General features: G+C 53.4%; 1 protein-coding gene and 1 long non-coding RNA gene across 7 annotated transcripts in view; one reads left to right on the top strand and one right to left on the bottom strand.

Annotated features, from left to right (window-relative positions):
* The window catches only part of STARD10 (StAR related lipid transfer domain containing 10), a 27,379-nt gene extending 17,493 nt beyond the window's left edge, over nucleotides 1-9,886 (bottom strand). The window contains exons 1-2 of one of the 2 annotated variants that reach the window (XM_038568743.1): nucleotides 9,759-9,886; nucleotides 5,425-5,735 (exon numbers count right to left, since the gene is read on the bottom strand). In XM_038568743.1, coding sequence (XP_038424671.1) covers nucleotides 5,425-5,631 — 207 coding nt within the window. In that variant the 5' untranslated portion in view covers nucleotides 5,632-5,735; nucleotides 9,759-9,886. Of the gene's footprint in view, nucleotides 1-5,424; nucleotides 5,736-6,066; nucleotides 6,124-9,758 lie in introns of those variants that run through there. The other variant, XM_038568742.1, reaches the window with a different exon arrangement.
* On the top strand, nucleotides 9,871-20,419 carry LOC102152138. 5 transcript variants are annotated; one of them, XR_005375686.1, is made up of 8 exons: nucleotides 9,871-10,160; nucleotides 10,805-10,924; nucleotides 11,223-11,306; nucleotides 12,148-12,222; nucleotides 13,341-13,454; nucleotides 14,707-16,115; nucleotides 17,878-18,311; nucleotides 20,359-20,419. It is a non-coding gene; the product is annotated as an uncharacterized LOC102152138 (long non-coding RNA). The 5 variants fall into 5 exon arrangements; XR_005375682.1 differs by lacking the exon at nucleotides 11,223-11,306; XR_005375684.1 differs by having other exon boundaries at nucleotides 10,805-11,306.

The following is a 20,419-nucleotide window of genomic DNA, read 5'->3' as shown; positions in this document are numbered from 1 at the left end:
TGGTACCTCAGGATGCACGTCCTAGGGCCTGAGTCCAGCTCTCTAATCACCTCCAACCACCCCCACACACCCCTCCGGAGTTCCAAGCTCCCTAGGAAACCACCTGCCAATCTCCTAATACACTGCTCTAGTTCCCCTTCGGGCCTCACACGGCTGCTCCTCTGTAGGGAATGCTCCCAATGCTATCGAACTTGTACATCTCATTCTCCACCCAATTTCAGAGGTATCACCTGAGCATTCCAGGAAGGCTTCCCTGGCCCCCAAGGCCAGTTCAGAGGCCCCTGCTGCGTCTCCATAGCTCCTGCAATAAGTGTCTGCCCAACCCCGAGGGACCTCCTTAAAAGCAGCACTGGGCCTTGATTCCCCTCTGTGTCCCTAACCTCTGCACAGGCCAGGCAGAGAGGCTATCAGTGAATGTTCACTGAATTGGCGAACAAATGAATGAAGTACCCAGACAGGCAGGTGGCACTACTATCCTCATCTGATACATGAGGAAGCTAAAGCCTCGCTGGTGGTAGCAACCTGCTCAGGGCCACGTGGCCGGGACTCTGGACCATGTGCTCTCTCTCCCATACTGCTTCAGCCTTGCCCAGACACCTCCTCCAGTTAAGACTCCCCTGAAGTTTCCAATCACCTCTGACCTTGCCCTTCTCTGAACTTCCCCCACCTGAAGATCCTGACCCTGGCTCTGGAGTCATGCTTTCCGGGAGCCTATTTGCTGAGGACAGCTCTGGAGCTCCTTCCTCCAGTGGCCCCCATGCCAAGTCAGAGCTAGAGCCAGCCAGGGCAGGTCCTCAGGTCCAAACCCTGGATTCAAGTGCCCCATCTAGAGAGCTCTCTGATGGCACAGAGTAGCCAGGCCTTTGCTTTCTTACTCTGTGTCCAGCAGTATAGACCCCTCTAATCATGGTCTAAGGCCCAAATGGCCTCTACAAACCACCTGCCCAGCAGTTTCCTGTAGAGATGGGGAAACTGAGCCCCAGATGGGCAGAGTCCCAGCCTGAACCTGAACTCACTGAGTCTAAAACCCTAAAACCAGATTAACCCACATTCTTGCCACCACAGATAAGACTGTCTCAGAAAGTTGAAGTGACCTCTAAGGTCACGCCGAGGACCTGGGCTCTTGCTTAGTTGGGTGCCCTCCCACAATGACACTGCACAGGGAGATTGAGGCAGGAGAGCGGGGTATGTTGGGAGCCATGGGGTCCTGAAGACAAAAGGGCCCAATGGTGCTTGTAAGCAAGCCCAAGAGAGCAGAGAGAGCTCAGCTTTGGAGACCCAAACATCTGAATTCTGATCCTGCACCTTAGCCCCCTCTGTTTTTCCCTTGCACAAGTGAGTTCCTGCTCTGAGCCTCAGTTTCCACATCTGTTCAATGGTGTTAATAAGACCCACACCACAACACAGCTGTGAAGACTCAATGGGAAGCCAGAAAGAAAACATCTGCGCCTGCCCCCATATTCTCCAAGACCCTCTTGAGTCTGTTAAGAGTGTTAAGACTGTTAAGAGAAGGGACCTTAGGGATCCATAAGATAATCCCACATTTTATACGGGGAGCTAATGAGGTACTTGGAACAGACTTGAAAGCTTGAAACCTGGGGTGGAGGTGGGGGTGCCTTGTGATGTGGGAGCAAGGGGACAGTGAGATAGGGAAGGGAGGGGCGGTGGAGCTTTCTCCAAAGCAGAAGGGGAGGAGCAGTAAGACAGGAAGTCAGAGAAGACAGGTCCCCACTGCCCAGCTTCCTGTAGCAAGAGGAACCTCAGGTTCTCAGCCACACTCCCCCAAGAGACCTCCCACCCCTGCTCTAGCCACCAAGCCCCTCAAGGCCCCGCCCCTGCTTCTGTGGTCTGCCTATGAACATCTGCCCCGTGTAATAGGCAGGGGTCACCTGGAATTGTCATTCCTCTCTTCACCAGGGTCATTCCTCTCTTCACCAGGGTCTGGAAACTTCTGAGGACAGGGCTAGGTCTCCTCTGGCTCTCACATGGCTAGCCAAGCACTATGCTCAGCAGGCTGCAACATCAGAGAGCCTGAGCACATGAGGATCCAGGGAAGGGCTTGGCAGGCCATGTCACGTCCTGCTTTCTGTCCCTTCATTCCTCATTTCTCTCCCATGGGCCCCAACACAGGTGTTGAGCTCAGAGGCTCCTATAGCCCATGACACAGACAGAGACACAGCCCAGAGAAGGGCAGGGCATACACAGAAGAGGATACCACCAGGACTGGGCCCGAGCTGGCCCTGATTAATTTTGCATTGCCCGCCCCCCCCCCCCCCACCTCCCATTTTGTATTTCTCATATACCCAGACACTGGCCTGGGCATTGACAGACCTAGGTTTGCTTTCTGCCTTGGACCCAAGATCTGTGTTCAGCATGTGCCTCTGAGACAAGGCCTGCCCTCTCAGGACATGGTGTTAGCCTCCTCTCCAGGGCCCAAGGCACAATGCAGACCAGAGGCCAGGCCAGGCTGGAGGCCAGTTGGGAGGAAAAGGGCAGAGGTGGCCTCCAGCAGTCCCTTCCCTTTGTCTTGGCTCCAAATGCCCAGCTGAGAGCTCCAGAGGCTTGCAGGGTCCACTCAACACAGGCAGAGGGAGAAGATAAATCTAGGGGAAGGGAGATGAGAAGGAAACCAATCAGATAGACAGGCGGAACCCCACCCCCACCCTCACCCTGGGATCACGAGAACAAGGCATGCCCTGGGGGCAGGCTACTTTCCCAGCTCAGGGGGCAGGCCCACGACAGGTTGGGGCACGATGGGGTAAGGGGGCAAAAGATCAACAAACACCTGTGGTTGGGTCCCGGCCGCCTGGAGTGACCCAATCATCCCTGGGGACTCTGGCTTCAGAACTGCTGTGACCTTGGCAAGCCATTTCCCCTTTCTGGACCTCAGCTTTTTCATTTATCAAACAGGAATGGGACTATGAGAACACCACGTACTTCAAAGAGTCATTGATGGGGTCAAATGCTATGATCTTGACTAACTGTGAGCCCAAGCAGAGTGGGGCAGGTGCTCTGGAGCCAGGCTGGCCTGGGTCCTACTTCTGCCTCCACTGCTCTGTGATCTGACGCAAGTGACTCTTGGCCTCAGTTTCTTTGTAGCATGAAGACAAGTCTACTGCTGCCCAGGATTAGCCAGAGGGTAAATTTGCAGGTGGAGAGAGACACAGCCTCTGCTTGGCTCAGGGTAGGGGCTCCTACTAGAAAAGAGATTCACTGCATGGAACCTGGGAATCCTGGAACCTAAGGCTAAAGAGCCCAGAGACCTCTGCTCATTTCCCAGAGCCCCACTGGGCTGAGCTGAGGGAATCAGGAGTGGGCGGCTGGCCCCTTAGGATGTCCATAGCAAAGGCCCCAGCCTCCATCCCAGGCCCCAGCTCTGCTCACCTCCTGTCCCAAACTCTACCTCCATTGTGGGGAGCAGAACAGAGACAGGCTAGGAAGACTAGAAATCTGGGTTCCAAGTTGGCTCTTCTAAGACTTGGCTATGTGGCTCTGGGCTGGCCCCTGTCCTTCTCTGGGTCTCAGTGTCCTCACCTGCACCCCAGTTAAGAGGGAGTATGAAACAGGGATTGCAAAGGGCCTTTTGGCACCTCCAAACTCTTCTCAGTCTGAGAGGGAAGGAGGATCCAGGTCCTGGCTAGGGACCACAACATCCAGTTTTCCCAAGTCCCCTCCTCTCCCAAAGGCCATTTGACAGGTCTGAGCTGACCACAAGAGGGTCAGAACTGTGGCAGTCTGGCCCTAAGACCCACCAGCTCTGGTCCCAGACTGGGCTGGGTTTATTCATTAACCAAGCCAGATGGAGGAGGCAGCTCCGCCCTATTGACACAGAGGGTGGGAGTATACTGGACTTAGCTCAGACTTTCTGCTTCTGGACAACCTTACACCTTTCCCAGGTTACAGTCTGGAAAATAACCTTGTTCTTGCAACAACCTTGCTTACCTTTCAGTTTGTCCCTTCCTTCTTTCTATCCTTCATTCAATCAACATCCCTGCTATATCTGTGTTCGATGCTAGGGATGCAAAGAGGGGTAGGATCTATCTCTGCCCTAGAGAACACCAAGCTGGGACCCACTAGCTGCCCTCTGCTTCCCTGCTCCTCAGCCTCAGACATAGGCCAGGACCAAGGAAGCCCGTAGCGCTGGGCCCTCAGGCCTGGACAGAGTCCCAGACAGGGAGACACACATGGAAAGCCAGAGAGAAAGAGATAGACAGCTGGGATGCAGATAGAGACTCACAGCAAGGGAGAAGGGAAGGCAGAAAGTGTGAGCCAGAAGGCCATATGGGACAGACGGACAAAACTGTAAATGACGAGGATATAGTGCAGCAGAAAGACACGGGGTCAGAGAGGGAAAGTCAGACATCTCCAGCCCTGGTGTGAAGTCAAGATGCCGGAGCTAAGTCTGAGAGCAGGTCCTGGGCAGAGGTGCCCTCTGAGTCCAGTGCCCTCCCCCGCACCCCCCAACAGAAATACACTTCTCCATGTGGAGGAGGAGGGCAGCAAAAAGACAGCAAGGGAAAGGCAAGGGAGGTGAAGGGCACAACCCTTTGCCAGGAGCCCATCGAAGGGAGACCTGCTCCCCTCAAAATGTGGCACTCATAGCAATGCCAGATGTGTTGGGGGCAGCCATTGAGGCCTCTAGACCAGAGTCCTCACCAGCCTCTGCCCCATCTAGTCCCCCAGGCAAGGTGGGCTCCTGGGGACCCATACCTTAAGCCCATCCTGTATGGGCAAAGAGGACAATCACAGGGCTGTGAGGAGTGGGGTTGTAGGTCCTGAGGGAGCAGATGTACCTGCCTCTGCCCTGCACCTGCTGGCCTCCCTTGGCCCCCTCCTCCCCAAGCCTGGCCCTGCATAAAGAAGAGACATCCAAGCCCTGACTTTCAGGCTCTGCCAACCACAGTCCTAAGTCCCTGCAGGAGACTCTGGGAGTAGCCAGGGAAGGAAGAAGGAAGAGCAGGGCATCAGGCAGGAAGGAATCAGGCCCCTGGCACCCAGGGCTGCAGAGTGTAGGGACAGAACCAGGAATTAGGGAAAGAAGGGCTCAGTTTCCCTGTCTGGGATAACAGCAGTCAGGGACTGGTGAAGACTTGCAGGGGCAGAGCGTCCCAGAAAGAGCCAGCTCTCCTAGACAAGCCTGGCAGCAGCCCACCTCCCAGGAAGCAGGCGAGGGCATGAAGAAGCCTGGGCTGAGGGAGCCAGAGTGAGGCACACGCCCCTCTCCAGGCCTCAGTTGGCCCATCTGCGTGATGAGCGTTTGCCCCGCAAACCGCAAACCGTGCCTCCTCCTGGTCCCTGGCAGGAGACTCCTTCTGAGTCCAGGTGCACAACCAGGTGTCTGTGGCCCCAGCGAGGAGCAGGAGACTCCCTGACGGAAGCAGGAAGGGCACAGTGGAGGCTGCACGTGGGTCGGGGCAACCCTACCTTGATCTTGTGCAGGGTCCGATCCATCTCCACAGCCTGCACCCACACAGACACGCCGGCCTTGCTGTAGGTCAGATTCCAGCCCTCCTCGGCCTCACACTCTGACCGGAAGCTGCGGAAGTCCTGATCGTCGGGCACCTGGACGCTGTCGCGGCCCAGGACTGGCCGAGGCCCCTGGGGCTCTGTTGAGGCGGCGGACTTCTCCATGGGGAGGCCCAGGGCCCTGGTCCCGGTCCGGCTCTCCTGGGTCCTCCGCGGAGGCTCCGGCAACGTCGACGCGGCTGCAGATGCTGACGCCACCTCCCTGGGACCTGCAGGACCGGTTTGAGGACGAGAGTCAGTGCGCTGGGGGCGCGGGTGGGGCGGTCCGGGGTCCTGCGCGGATGGAGAGTTCCAGGCGGGCAGAGACGGGCCCCCTGGCGAGCGCGCACTAGCACAGGGCAGCGGCGGGGCACCCCCGGGAGCGACCCCGGACCCCCCTGGGGCCGCAGCGGGGTTCCGCCAGAGCTCTCGGGGACCCAGCGGAGACCAGGACCCCAGGCGACCCGCGGGCCGGCGCGAGCGGCTCAACTAACTCGGCAGCGGCGCCAGCGCGGGGTGCGCGCGGGGCGGGGGGCGGGGGGCGCCCCGCCGGACGCTCACCTGTGCCCGCAGCTGCGCCGGGGCCCGCCGGGGCCGGGGGTGCGAGCGCCTCCGCCGCCGCCGCCGCCGCCGCCGCCGCTGCCCAGGCGACCGGGGCCGCGCGGGGGCTCCGGGGGGAGGAGCAGTGGGTCCCGCCGCCGGGCCCCGCCCCGGGCCCCCCCGCCCCGCGCGCCCCCTCCCTTCTCCCCCCTCCCTTCTCCCTCCCTCGGGGCTAGGCTCGGGGCTCGGGGGCTCCGCTCCCCGGGGCTTGGTATTTTCCAGGCTGCGGAGGTGCAGCTGACGGAGCTCGGAGCCCCGCCCCGCCCCGCCCCGCAGGGTCCTAGCGCCCGCCCCCGCCCGCCCCGGGAGGGGTCTTGGCCTGGGGAGCGCTGGTCCTCAACCCGCGGTTGGGGTCGGCGCCGAAACGGAGCCAAGTGAGGGTGGACTTTGGGAGGAGGGGCCCTGAGGTGTTTGAGGAGGGATTCTGGAAGTTAGTTGTGAGCCCCTTCTCTCCATCCCCCCTCCCATACTCACAGCTATACACCCCTGCAACAACCTACTTACACACGGGCACGCTTTCCCTAGACATCCCAGAGACGCCCCCGCACGGCACTCCAGAGACCCAAACAGGGGTACACACCCCCGCCACAATCAAAAGCAACTCAGAGATGCCGAAGCTCGCATCCCCCACCAACCACGAGGCACGTCAAGCCTACACACTTCTAACCCAGTTCCCAGTGAGGTTCGCAAACCGGGCGGAAGTTGATAGAACCCACTAGCCTCAAGGTTCACAGACTGACTAGACTTGGGCAACATCTCTCCAGTCACTCGAGGCTGGGAGCTTTAACCAGGACCCCCTCCAGCCCAGGACACTGACCATTGTCTGCCACCACCTGTCCTGAGCACCCAAGCACCTGTCCACACACCTCCCATGGACTAGACTAGGTTTTCAAGAGCCTCTGTCCCTCCGCTGGCAGAGCCGGCCAGAGCTCCAAAGCCGCGGTACGGGGGTGGGGGTGGGGTGGGGGGTGGAAGGAGATACCTCCACCAGCACTCTAGCCACCCCCTCCAGCCTGGGAGGCTGACATCTGGCCCCTGGGTCCTAGTGCCAGCTCTGCCTGAAGCTACTTTTAGAGAACTGAGGTCAATGGTTCAACTTCTCTGAAGCCGGGCCAGAATGAGTGTGGCAGATGGCCCAAGGCTGAGCGTTCACTCACACCAGCAAGTGGCCCTTGACCACAGAGGGGCAGGGGGGCCCATGGGAGCTCACATAGATAGGCAGCTAACTTGCCCAGTGTCACACAGTGAGTACATGGCCATCCTATACAGTACCCAGGTTTCAGCCTCCTCCCCCCCCAGGGTTCCTTTCTCTGCTCTGCTCCATCCTCTCTGGGCCTTAGCGTCCCATCTGTAGAATGAAGGAATCAGAATGTATAACCTCCTAGGCTCACCATCCTAGAGCTCTGGGATGGAATCGCTTTCCTTAAAGGTGCTGGAGAAAGATGAGGAGTTGTCATAGTGGGTTCACAGATAGAAGTGTTTCTTCCTATTAGTGGTTATCGCTCCAAGCACTTTGTGAATCAGGCCCAGTTTTACAAGCAAATGGGGCTGAGCATGGAGCCATGATGGCAGGTGACCTCAAGGGATATTCTGCAAAGTAAATCCTGTAAACTGAGTTGCAGGTCCCCATGAGGTGTGATCACCTTAGATCCCCAGTATGTGGGTAGCATAGTCAGATAATTACTCCCACCCCTTCTAATCCAAATTCTTTAAATGTGTGGGACTGAGTGGCAGGGGAGCTGGCTCTGAGCTCAGAAGGCCAGGGCTACGGTTCTCAGCTATGTAACTCCTCTGTATACACCCCAGCTCTATGCAGGTCACTGCCCCTCCCCCGGCCCCAGTGGTTTTATCTGACAGCCTCACACCCAGGCTGGTGGGAGACCCAAAGAAGAGTCCACAGAGCCGCCTTTGTGAACTGTAACCTCCGGGATCTATCATAAAGAAAAGAGATGGGAACACCAGCCTGGTGGATCCTGCCTTCCTAGGGCCCCAATAACATTTCAGCAGACAGCAGGCACCAGGGCGGGCGGTAAACCTTTCATGCCCATCCCCCAGTCCAGGGGTGGCAGCAGCAAGGGCAAACGGGCAGCTGCCAGTCAGAGAGACATAAACTCAGGGAGGTACAGATGGCAGAAACCAAGTAGATTAACTAAGAATGAATCTTTGGGTCTTGAGTCAGAAGAAGAACGTGGCCTACTACCCCTACTTGGATGGCTAGGCCTGGCTAACTAGTCAGTGGATGGGCAGGATCACCCATCATTTGCCCTTGCAATTCCTCCCTTATGCCCCCCAAAATTCAGGCATCTTTGGCTCAGGGGTTTATGACAGCCTCCCAAACATGACTGCCAAATACCCCTTAGCCAGAGAGGACGGCCCTGTCTGCCTAAGGGCAGAACAGTGAGCCCAAGAGGGCTGGGAGAGGGTACCTAGGGGAAGAGTCTGGAGAGGAGTTCTAGAACTTGGCCACCCCAGCTTCCCATAGCCTGAGAGTGTGAAGGGCCTGTGGACCTGGGGTCCAATCCAAGCTACACTATTTCCTAACTGTGTGACCAGGGGCAGGTGACAGGTCCTCTCTAATCCAGTTTCTTCATCTGAAAGAAAAAAACCTACTCTCTGAGAATTATTGCAATGAAAAGAGTTGTACATGTAGCAGTTTCACCCCCAAATAACCAAAAATGCAACTGGGAGGGGAGGTAGAGAGATATACTGTCCAAAAATGGTATGTTTCCAACAAAAAAGTGTTAACATCTTGATATGATGGTGGTTAAGATTCTCATGAAAGATTAAACAGTAGTAAAGGTTGGCAAGGCATCTCCTGCTCTGCCACTTGCAGCCCTCTGTCCCAGCCCTAGGGCCCTCTCCACCAGAAGTGGACTGAGGTATTTCTTTGGGCCCCCAAGGCACAGCCCAGGTCTGTCTCTTGTCTGGATCCCAACCCCCAGGATGGGGTATCACTGAGCAGGAGTCAGAGTGGGTGTGGAAGGCAGGAGCTTGTATGAGGAGAAGGTGCTTAGCAAACTGAGAGGTGTCATGGGAACATGAGGAATCATTAGCTCAGGCACTGGGCAAGTGCTGGGGTTTACACATGCCCCTCCCAGAGAGAACAGCTGAGGCCCTGAGAGGCACAGGGACACCCCCGAGTCACAAAGAAGTCAGAACTCCTATGGGGACCTCTAGGACCTCAGGACTATGATTCCTGGAATGGGAGCAGTGGGTTATTCGGAGATTCACACTGGACTTTGCTCACCGCCCTCTGACAGTAATTGGAACAGGGGTCAGTGACCATGACCTGGTCCCTAACACTCCCCTCAAATTCCCTCACTGTGTCCCCATCAGAAATAAAGATCCTCAGACTACTGTCATCTGTCCGCAGCCCCTCACTGTACAGACAGGGAAACAAAGGCCCAGCTAGCAGGGACAAAGCAGAGATAAGAACCTAGGTCTCCCTTCTCTTAACCCAAGGCTTCATCCCTACTCCCCATTATATGCCACCCCTGTCATTCCCCTGAGGGTGATATTGGCAACAGTCACCATTCTCTCTGTTTTAACATTCAACCTCTGCCTAGCCCTCCGCCCTCCACCCTCCCCAGTTTCCTGGACAATGAGGGATCCCCCAAGTCTTGACTTGCTCATGGGTGCTCCCTCCTACTCACCATCTAGTCAGACAGACAGACGGATGGCTGCCCCGATCTCCCCTCTGGGAAATGAGGAGAAGGCCCCCCCTGGCCCCTTCTCCCCCCACCCCCTCCTTAGGGGTAACCTGGCCTGCCAGTTTGGTGGAGAAATTCTCAGGTTGCCCAGGGCAACGAGGGAGTGTCCTGGGGGCACTGTTCTAGAAGACTGGCCAGTGACCTGTGTGATGTCACCAGGAAGCAGCTGAGTAGAGAGGTGGTTCCAGAGGCCCCTCTGGAAGGGCCCAGGACAGAGCGCTCTGAGGGCCCCAGGGCTGGCTCCGCCTTAAGAGGGAACCTCCTTTACAGTAGTCTCTCAGCAGGTGGCAATAGGCAATAGGCATACTCGTCCCACCTGGAGCCGGATCTAAGTGTTTGCCCAGGGTGGGTCTCTACCCCTGCTGGGCCTCACTAAGCAAACAGCCCAAACAAACCCTGCCCTGAGGAAGCAGCTGGAGCCTGAGGGAGTCACAGAGAGCTTACTGGCAATCACCCACATCCTGGCTTCTCCTGGTGACACTGTCATAGCCACATACCATCACACCAGTGTCCTGTCACAGTCCCACACAAGCACACGGCATCTCAGTCTCCTGCTTGGCCAGCCCGGCACAGAGACACACCCTGGGGCCCACCAGGTCACCCAGAGCACCGAAGTAGAGTTGCCAGATAAAACACAGGACACCTAGTGAAATCTGATTTCCAGATTAGCAAAGAATCATTTTTAGCATAAGTATGCCCCCAATATTTGCGTCATCTGGCAACCTGTGACCTGAGGCCCTGCCACAACCACAGCCTAAAGCCTCGATGCTCTGCCCAGTGGCACATTAGTCCTCCCCAGACCTCAGTCCCTGGCCTGCCTAGGGATGCACGGACAGCACCCAGGGAGTCACAGTGGTTACATGTGCATGCATGTGTGCTCACACACACACACACACACACACACACACACACACAGCCTCTCTGTGAAGAGGCGCTGGGCCAGAGTAAGAATCCTCCACACTCATTTTATTTGACTTTTATAACTTTAGGTAGAAGGCCAGACTGGGACCATGAGCTCCATTTGACAGATGAAGAAAATAAGGCTCAGCAAGAAACAGAAGCCATCCTTGGTGTCCTTGCGGAGGTCCCCTGGGTGTGGGACAGAAGGGGTGTGTTATGTTATACATGGGCCAGGCTATGTCCCTGGACAGGTCCCAGTTCCCCAGGCAGGCCTATCAGAAGAGCCTCCCCACTCAGGAAAAGTCATAACCCCTTCCCACCATCCAAAGGGTGATCCTAAGCGCTCCCCAGAGGCCCTCTAGTCCCAGGAGGTAGAAACTATCCGGAGTCAGGATGCTGAGGGCCCAGCTTTCAGATCAAAAAATAAGAAGAAACCAAAAGAAGGAGGTTGTGTGGGCTGCCAGGAAAGGGGCTCTTGTCCCAGTGCTGGATTCCTTACCTTGGTAGAAGGGCCAGACAACTTTGTTCTTCCTGAAGACACACAAGGGCGCCTCTACCCCCACTGCTGTGGGCCTGAGCGCAGAGCCTCAGGTAGGGCCTGGGGTCAGACAGATGGATCAGGAGCCTCTGGCAGGAAATTCCAGGGCATTTGGAAGGCTGCATTGACCCAGCAATCGAACTGGGTTCCTGCAGGCGGCAGTGCCCAATTGACATCTTCAGGAAGGGGACTCAGTGTGCAGAGGTGGGCACAGCCATCTGGGTCTAGGGCCCTCCCATAGAGGGTGTCCCCAGGGTTCTACTCCAGACTCTACCTACCCGGGGCACCTTTGTAGGCCTGTTATCCTGTCAAAGTGGTTATAGCACACAATTCCCCATCCCCGACAGGCTGAGGCAGGACCGGGGCTCTGTATATTGTGAAGTCCTACGTGGTGTGGGGGTATGATTGGGCTCCTCCTTCCCCCAAGCCTGGGGGTACCCTGGGCAGCAAGACCCCACAGGTCCAGAGGGCAGCTCCCAGAGCACTAGGTGCAGGGACTGGAGGGTGAGGAGGGAGGATGGGAGAGGAAGCAGGGCAGATGCTGTGACATATCTGCTCAGCAGTCTGGCATGATGGCTTAGAGCTTGAGCCAGGGAGCCAGGCTGTCTGGCTTAAAACCTTTTTACTGTGCAACAGAGAACAAGTTACTGAACCCCTCTGCATCTCAGTTCTCCTATTTCTAAAATGGGTGGATTAGTAGGGTCTCCATCATTGCAATGGAGATGAAGTGAGTTCATGCATGTGGCGTTCTTAGCACAGTGCCTGGCAAGCAATGAGTGTTCAATAAGTGCCACAGCTCCTGAGCCCCCTTCCACCTTCCCCTGAGGTCTGACATCTCTCCCCAAGGCATGACCTCTTTCCTGCATCTTTGTTCCTTTGTTCCTTGACCTGAAGGCCCCTCTCTTCTGACATGAGGAAAAGAAGCTGCCTGGGTTCATCTGGAGCCTGGGGGTTGGGAATGAAGCAGAGGTGAGCACTATGACAATTTGTCTCCCATCTTCACTCCCATCCCGAAACAGCTGGCAAAGGCCTGGATTGGTCTCCTTTGGGAGGCCTTTGCTCAATGACATTAGCTCCTTGCATCCACAGATCCGCCTCTGCAGTGTCTGATAGCTATACACTAGGACAGCAGCAGGACATGGGGACCCTGGCTATGACCAGGCAGCAGGCCGGACAGAACCGAGATGTCCACACTCCAAGGGCTGGTTCTCAGGACCACAGGAAGGGCTGATGTGGGGAAGGCCACCTCCACCCTGCCACTCCCCAATCAACTAGGAACTCTGTCTGGGAATGGGGCTGAAGGGTCTGTCTTGGCTTGTGGTTCATTCTGGGGTCAAAATCCATAGGTAGAACAGGCCTTGGATAGGCTCTGCTTTCATGGGGCATGTGTTAGAAAACTTGGAGCTGGTGTGTCAAGAATATGTAGATTATGATCTGCTGAATGAGGAGGCATGAGCCACCCACACAGGGTTGCCTGGTAGCTCCCTCGGGATCTGAATTCCCACTCTGGGAAAGTGAAAACCCTGGGCCCCTTTTGATTGAAGGCATGGTTTCAATATACTCATACAAAGGAAGTTGGGTCACAAGATTTACTTTCAGATCCCAGAAAGGGCCCAGTGAGCCAGGGAAAGGGCAATCCTCCATCCTTTTTTTGGCAAGCAGGAGACAGAGAGCAGGCTAGCAAGAACCTATTACTTATAAGGTGGTCAGGGTTGAGGTCACTAGGTTATTCATGGGCTCGACTCTGAGTGGTCATTTTAAATGACCAGGAAGAGCAAAGCAGGAATTTGTGGTGGGAATCCTAAGTTGAGGTCCTCATCTAAACGTCCAGACCCTGGGTGTGAGCAGGGCTGTCGTACAGTAAAATGCCTAAGCAGCAACTTAAAATGTCTATTTTCTCATTACAGGGTAAGGCTGTGCAGGCAGCTGCTGCCAGCCACTGCCCCCCACCCTGGGTCCCTGGGGCCCTGGGTCAGCGGGCATCTCCACGGTGCTCCCCTGGGGGAGGTTGCCTCCTTCAGCACCTTCTAAATTTAGGGCTGGGTTCTGTGACTCATTCCTGAATCTGCTTTGCTCCCCTCCTCCAGGAGTGTGCTCCCATGGTATTTTTATCCTCTGCTGCCTCAGACTGATGAAAACGGCCCTAGAATCCTGCAGCAGCCACCACACCAAGAAGAGCTTCCCCAGCACACCTGCCCCAGGTCAGCCCTGGGCTTGTCTCTGACCAGGTCCTCTACTCTGCCTCCCCTTCCCTCTCCAGGCACCCACCTCCACCCTGACGCTCCCCAACCAGAGCCCACCCAGGTGGCAGTGTTGGGGCTGGTCCAGCAGGGCTGAGGGGGCATTGGGAGGGAGAGATGGAGCCAAGCTTTACCAGCTCCAAATTGATTGCCAGCCAGAGCCCTGATCTAATAATATCAGGAGACCTGAGTTCTGGTCCAGACTCACTCCTACCTTACTGTGGGGCTTTTGGTGAGTTCTTGGCCTCTCTGGGTTTTTCTTTCCTCCTCTCTAAATAAGGGGTTTGAAGGAGACCTCCACTGTGGAGCCTTGGGCCAGAGTTGAAATGACCACTGGATCAGGCCTCTATCATCTAACAGGCTGGGCTGGGGGCAGGGTACCTGATGTCAGGCCTGCCCAGGCCCCTCCTAGGCCTCCAGTTCTTGCTTTGATCAAGGGAAACACAGGTCAAGCCCCTGCCAGTCAGGGAGGAAAGGTTGTGCAAGACCCCAAACTCTGAAGGAGTTAAGAGTGTGGGGTTTGGTTCTGGTCTGACTGTCCAGGGCTGTATGTAATGTGTAGCTTTGAGCAAGAATCACCTTAACTCTGGATCCTGGGTTGTAGGGAAGGGAATCATGTTGTATGTGGAGGTGTAAACACTCTTTGAGGCTCTTGTTCACGGCCAGGTTCTCAGTGCCAGAGGAGGAAATGGGGATGTGGGTCCCCATCGTCCCCCGACCCCCTCCAGAACCACAGGCTCCCAGGGCATGAAGGGGAAGTATCTTGGAGATGAGCAGACCCGGGGCTGCAGCTTCTCTGCTCCTGCCTGGCTCTCAACCTGCACTTATGAGTAACAACAGTGGCTAATGTTTACTGAGCGTGTGCCATGTGCCTGGTGGTGTTCTATATGCTAAACAGCTTATAGCTCATTTAATTCATAGTTACACCCTGGATAAGTCTTACTACTGCCACTTTACAGACAACTTGAGGCTCAGAGGTTATGACTCACCCAGGGTAACAGTCACTTTGAAGACTGATTAAAAGCCAGGTCTGACTGCAATCCTGGCTTCTGTTTGCTACCCCAAGGTAGTTGTTCTCAGAGTATACATTAGACACTCAATAAATGTTTGATGAAGACGTTTGCTCACTGCAGTGTAATGGAAAGATCCCTATCCTAGTTCAGTTCTACCTCAACTCCTTGTGTGTCCTTAACAGAGTCCTTTTCTCCTTTAGCCTGTTGCCCCTGCTGAAAACAGATAAGTGTTAAAGTAAGTTCTCTCCCAGAGAACTAGATCCTTGAAAGTGAGAAGAATCTTGGATGTCTAGTTCTACAAACATTTGCCTTTCATGGCTCACCTGAGAAGGCTCCGTCTGCAACTAGAACTGAGTTTCCCAGGCCCTCCATGCACCTATCCCCAGAACCTCTAAGAGCAAGCACTGCAGAGAGAAACAGCTGGGAAGAGCCCAGCTCCACCCCTACAAGGGACAGAGAAACGTTCACTTCTCTGTGTGGGCAGCTGCCTGATGCTGGTGGGTGGGATGCTGTGCCTGGGGTACCACTTGGCTGCTCACCTGGCAGGGACAGTGGCTCCTACAGCCTCAACTCAGTGAGCATCACTCCCTCTCCTCATCATCCAGCCAGTCCAGCTGCCACTGGCCCCAGCTGGTCACCCAAATGTCCAATTCCTGCAAGGCTCTGAAACGAAGCCCCAGGTCCTCCCACTCCTCCCCATCCAGAGTCTAGCCCCTTAGCACTACCCCCCTCACCTGTCACACTCTATTATGCTAGGACTCTGGCTGTGTGACTTTCTCTGACCTGTTGTCCCATTTGTAAAAACCCTGCAGTGAAATTAGTAGAATGTCATTACACCAAAACACCCACAAAACCCACCACCCTGCTACGAGGATCAAAATAAGGGAGGTGATGAAGGGGTCTGTGCTTGATAAACCATAATAAAAAGGACAACAGAAAGAACGCAAAACCTTTAGGCGACCCCTTATTTCACTGCTCTCTTCGCGGAGGCGCCCCCACGTGTTGATCCCGAGACGCTCCGTTAGCGCAGGCGCTCTTCGGTGTTTACAGGGGCCGCGAGGGCCAGCCTTTGCGCGTGCGCCTGCCGCCAGGGGCCGTCCAATGGCCTAGGCTGCTTTCAGTAGGACGCGCCTCCTTAGCGCTTGTGGCAGTCCGGTCACAAGGGTTCCCTGGCGCCCCCATGCGTCCCACTCTGGGTGAGGCAACCCCGCAGCCGCAGAGCGGCGGAGATTTGAGAAGTGGCAGGAAGAGGCCCCGCGCCCCTGCTATCCTTCTTTTCTGGGGACTCCAGCATCTCAGCCCCCACTCCGCTCCGCTAAACCTCGGTAGTCAGCTCTGATATCCGTCACAGCAGACATGGCGGACACGGTGCCGTGGACCGCCGAGACCCGCGCGCTGCCTTATGGGAGTCGTAGTTTAAGCCTAGAACCCTTCTGGAGTTGGAACACTTTAAAAACTACATTTCCCAGAAGCCAAAAGAGCCAGAGTCGCTGAAGACAGCTCGGGGCATGCTGGGGGATGGAGTTTGGCGACCAGGGTTTGCGGGAGCAGGGAGATGCGGTGAAGCAGGAGCGCCCAGTGGTCGGAGGCTTGTGGGCTCCAGGCACGCGTGAGTTACACAGTAGCCGTTATAGGAGAATAGTGCTTAGGATTGGGTTTTAGAAAGACTACTACTCACTACTGTCTGCACCTCGCATAGGGCTTCCACTCCCGTCACTCCTGGAAGACTGCACTTCAGGGGTCACCCCCGTCGGGGACTCCCACTTCTCTCACTGCTGGTCAGTGAACTTTCTGTGATGATGGGAATGCTCCGTATCTGCCCTGTGACTATGGTAGCCACAAACTAGCGCAAACACTAAGTGCCACATGTGACTAAGTGCCATGTAGGAATAACAATTTTTACTTAATTAATTTAAAAATAATTTAAGTTTAATATAATTACTTTTTTAAAAAAATTACTTTTCGGGGCGCCTGAGTGGCTCAGTGGGTTGAGGCTGGGACTCTTGATTTTTTGGCTCAGGTCATGATCTCAAGGTAGTAAGAGCCTGCCTCCTGCTCAGTGGGAGCCTGCTTAAAATTCTCTCTTCCTATTCCCCTGCTCCTCCCCCTCCAAACAATTAACTAAATACAGCTTTATTTTTTTTAAAGATTTTATTTATTTATTCATGAGAGACAGAGAGAGAAAGAGAGAGGCAGAGACACAGGCAGAGGGAGAAGCAGGCTCCATGCAAGAGTTGCATGCTCCACCGACTGAGCCAGCCAGGCTCTCCCACCTTTTTTTTTTTTTTTTTTTTTTTAAAGTAATCTCTATAACTAAGTGGAACTCAAACTCAAGCTCTGCGATCAAGAGCCGGATGCTCTACAGACTTAGCCAGAAAGGCAGTCCTGCAATTATCACTTTGAATTAAAATTTAAATCACCTGGTTGTTACTGTATTGGATAGTAGCAGATCTTTTAGCAGAATTCAACACCAATAATCACCCTCCTGCTTTATGAAACTTACAATTTAGATTTTCTTGCTGCCTACTCATTCAGATTCCTCTTCCATTGTTTGCTTTGGAAACCTAAACATTAGTTGGGACTGTAAAAGTCTACCCTGCTATTTAACAGGCCAGAATAACAGACAGAGAGAAGTCAGCTGCAAAATTAACAGGAGATACTATTTTTCCCAAGGACATACTGCAGCTATAAAGATGTCATAACAATCCCCTCCTTTGGGTAACTACCTCTTTCTTACCCACTGAGCAACTTTGTTTTTTAAAATCATAGACTGGGCAGCCCGAGTGGCTCAGCGGTTTAGCGCCACCTTCAGCCCAGGGCCTGATCCTGGAGACCTGGGATCCAGTCCCACGTCAGGCTCCCTGCATGGAGCCTGCTTCTCCCTCTGCCTGTGTCTCTGCCTCTCTCTCTTCTGTCTGTGTATTCTCATGAATAAATAAATAAAATCTTTTTTAAAAAAATAAAAAATCATAGACTATCAGGAATTTTGCTGTTTGAAGTTCTGTAAGTAAGAATGAAACTTCTGCCTGGAGTATCTAACTCACTAAATGGACAAGATTTACAACCCAGATGCAGAGATTCAGATAAGGGATTTCTGAACATAAGATATCACATCTTTTTTTTTTAAGATTTTATTTATTTATTCATGATATATATAGAGAGAGATCCCCCAGGGATCCCCCGAAATCACATCTTTTTAAACTTTATTGTTTCTAAGGAGACAGGCCCCTGCCTCCACGTAGCAGTGGGTGTTGGCCCCTTTACACATAGCTCTCTCTTGCTTTGAGCCATCAGAATATTGCTTCATTGAAATTTCACCTACTGCTATGTCTCTCAAATCCTATGATGACTCTCTCTTTTGTGTTTGGTAGGACACCCTGTGGTTCCTCTGGTGTATTGTCTTCCTCATAGCATGGGTCAATAAACCTGACTTCGTTGGACTATGGGTTTGTCTCTGGTGGTCTTCAGCTGATTGGGCTAGGACACCCTGAAATACAGTTCTCCAGATGCTGCAACAAGCCCCCTCTTCATTGCATACTCTTTGGATGACCCCATTCACTTCCATCCATATGCTGATGATCCCCCCGCCCCCCCAAAATACCCCTCCAGCTCAAGAATTTCTCCTTCTTCTGGGACATCTGCTTCTGGTTTTGGTTTCAGTTTTGAAACCACTCCTCACTGCTGTGTTCAAGTTAAGAACTAGGCTCTGAATACCTCTGACAAGAAGATGGGTGGGGACACTCCTCACCTGGATCAGATATCTCCTCAAAACTGCATCACACTGAATCAGCTGCATTTCACATAGGTCAGCATCCTAAAATCTTAGAAAGTTGGGAGGAATAGAGGGAGGTGCAGGTAAAAACTGGGCCTGAATTACTCTGTCCCTTGTCCCTGGCCCTTCAATAAAGGGTGGCCCCTCAATGAGGCCGTAGAGGAGGCCCCTCAATGTCTTCCCAACTGTCTCCTCCTTCTCCTTCTTCTCCTATGGCCCCTTCCCTTGAAGCCTTTCCAGTTGGTATCTCTACCCCCTCCAGTCCCTAGTCCCTTCAAATGCCTTGGGAATTTCACAGCCACCTGCCTTCACTGGGAAGGAAGGTGAGTACTGTGGGAGGAAGCTTCCTCTAGGGCTGTGCCTGGTTTTTTTCTTGAACCCATCTGAAGCCAAACATACTTCAACATCTTGAGGATTTAACTTCCTTATGAAGGACCCTCTTGCCACTTCCTGCCACCCTACTTCTGCCGTATTTCATCTGCCAAAGAAGTTTGTGTTTCTCTCCTTCATTTTCATGTGACCTCTTAGAAAATAAGAGTCTCGGGCAGCCCGAGTGGCTCAGCAGTTTAGCGCCACCTTCAGCCCAGGGCCTGATCCTGGAGACCCGGGATTGAGTCCCACGTTGGGCTCCCTTCATGGAGCCTGCTTCTCCCTCCGCCTGTGTCTCTGCCTTTCTCTGTCTCTCATGAATAAATAAATAAAAATCTTAAAAAAAAAAAAAAAAAAAGAGTCTCATGCTCCCCTGACTGAGCCAGCCAGGTGCTCCTCATTTTTAGTTCTTTTTATTTTCTAATTTATAATCTTTGGTAAGCCATTGGTTATAGACATGAACAACTATTTAAAGAGAAGCATAAAGGGACACCTGGGTAGCTTGGTGGTTGAGCGTCTGCCTTTGGCTCAGGTCATGATCCCATGATCCTGGGATGGAGTCCCACATCGGGCTCCCCTCAGGGAGCTTGCTTCTCCCTCTGCCTATGTCTCTGTCTCTCTCATGAATGAAAGAATAAAATCTTTAAAAAAATAATAAAGAGAAACATAAAAATAAACCATAAGGGTGCCTGATGTCTCAGTTGTGGAACATGCCACTCTTGACCTCACGGTTGTGAGTTTGAAACTCAACTTGGGTATAGAGATTACTTAAAAATAAAATATTAAAAAAAAACCACACCTGTAATTTTGCCTCAAGATGATTAACAAATTCTTGCATTTATCCAATCAAAATTCATACACAGTACATCCAGATATCATTACGATTGCAAAGCCACATCTAGAAAAAATTTAAAAAAGATGTGATGATCATATTCCATTTGGCTTTCCATGTACCGAGAATAAAGCCAACCCATTCCCACAGGTGTCATTTGTGAAAACTGCTTGCAAACTGCAGTCTGAACTTTTTCTCTCACTTAGGAACAAAACAAACAGAAACAAAAAATAAATCTGTTGGATTATAAGAAGCATTATGAAGTCTTTCAGACATATATTTTCAATGTTAGGAAATACCTATCTGGCTCCTCCTTTGGATTGCATTGAATTCCATCTTGTGGATGTGCCATGAACATATGTAGCCATTCAGCCTATCCTACATTGGAGTACAACAGCTGTGTCCAAGGGTGTGTGGGTGTGTGTGTATTATGTGGCCCAGGTGCTCTCCCAAGAGGTTAGACCTATCTGCACTCCCACCAGAGGAATAATGGCTCCATTGTCTCATACCTTCACCAACTCTGAATATTAACTTATTTCTTTATAAAGGCTTATTTCTCTCTTTGAGAGAGAGAGAGAGCATGAGTTGGGGGAGGAGCAGATGGAGAGAATTTTCAAGCAGACTCCCTGCTGTGCACAGAGCCCACCTTGAGGCTTGATTTTGAGACCGTGAGATCATGACCAGAGCCCAAACCAAGCGTGTGATGCTTAACTGACTGAGCCACCCAAGTGCCCCTAATTTCTTAATTTTTGCCAATGTGATGAGTGAAAAATGACATTTCCTTCACACTTTAACTTACAGTTCCCCTGTTATGTATAGTTTTAGTTTTTGTGAGCCATTTGTTTTTCTTCTTCTGATAAGAGTCATTGTCCGTTTCAGGATCCCTGGGTGGCTCAGCGGTTTAGCGCCTGCCTTCGGCCCATGGCCTGATCTTGGAGTC

This window comes from Canis lupus, chromosome 21, assembly GCF_011100685.1.
Source record: "Canis lupus familiaris isolate Mischka breed German Shepherd chromosome 21, alternate assembly UU_Cfam_GSD_1.0, whole genome shotgun sequence".
NCBI lineage: Eukaryota > Metazoa > Chordata > Mammalia > Carnivora > Canidae > Canis > Canis lupus.
This window is presented reverse-complemented; position numbering and strand designations above follow the sequence as displayed.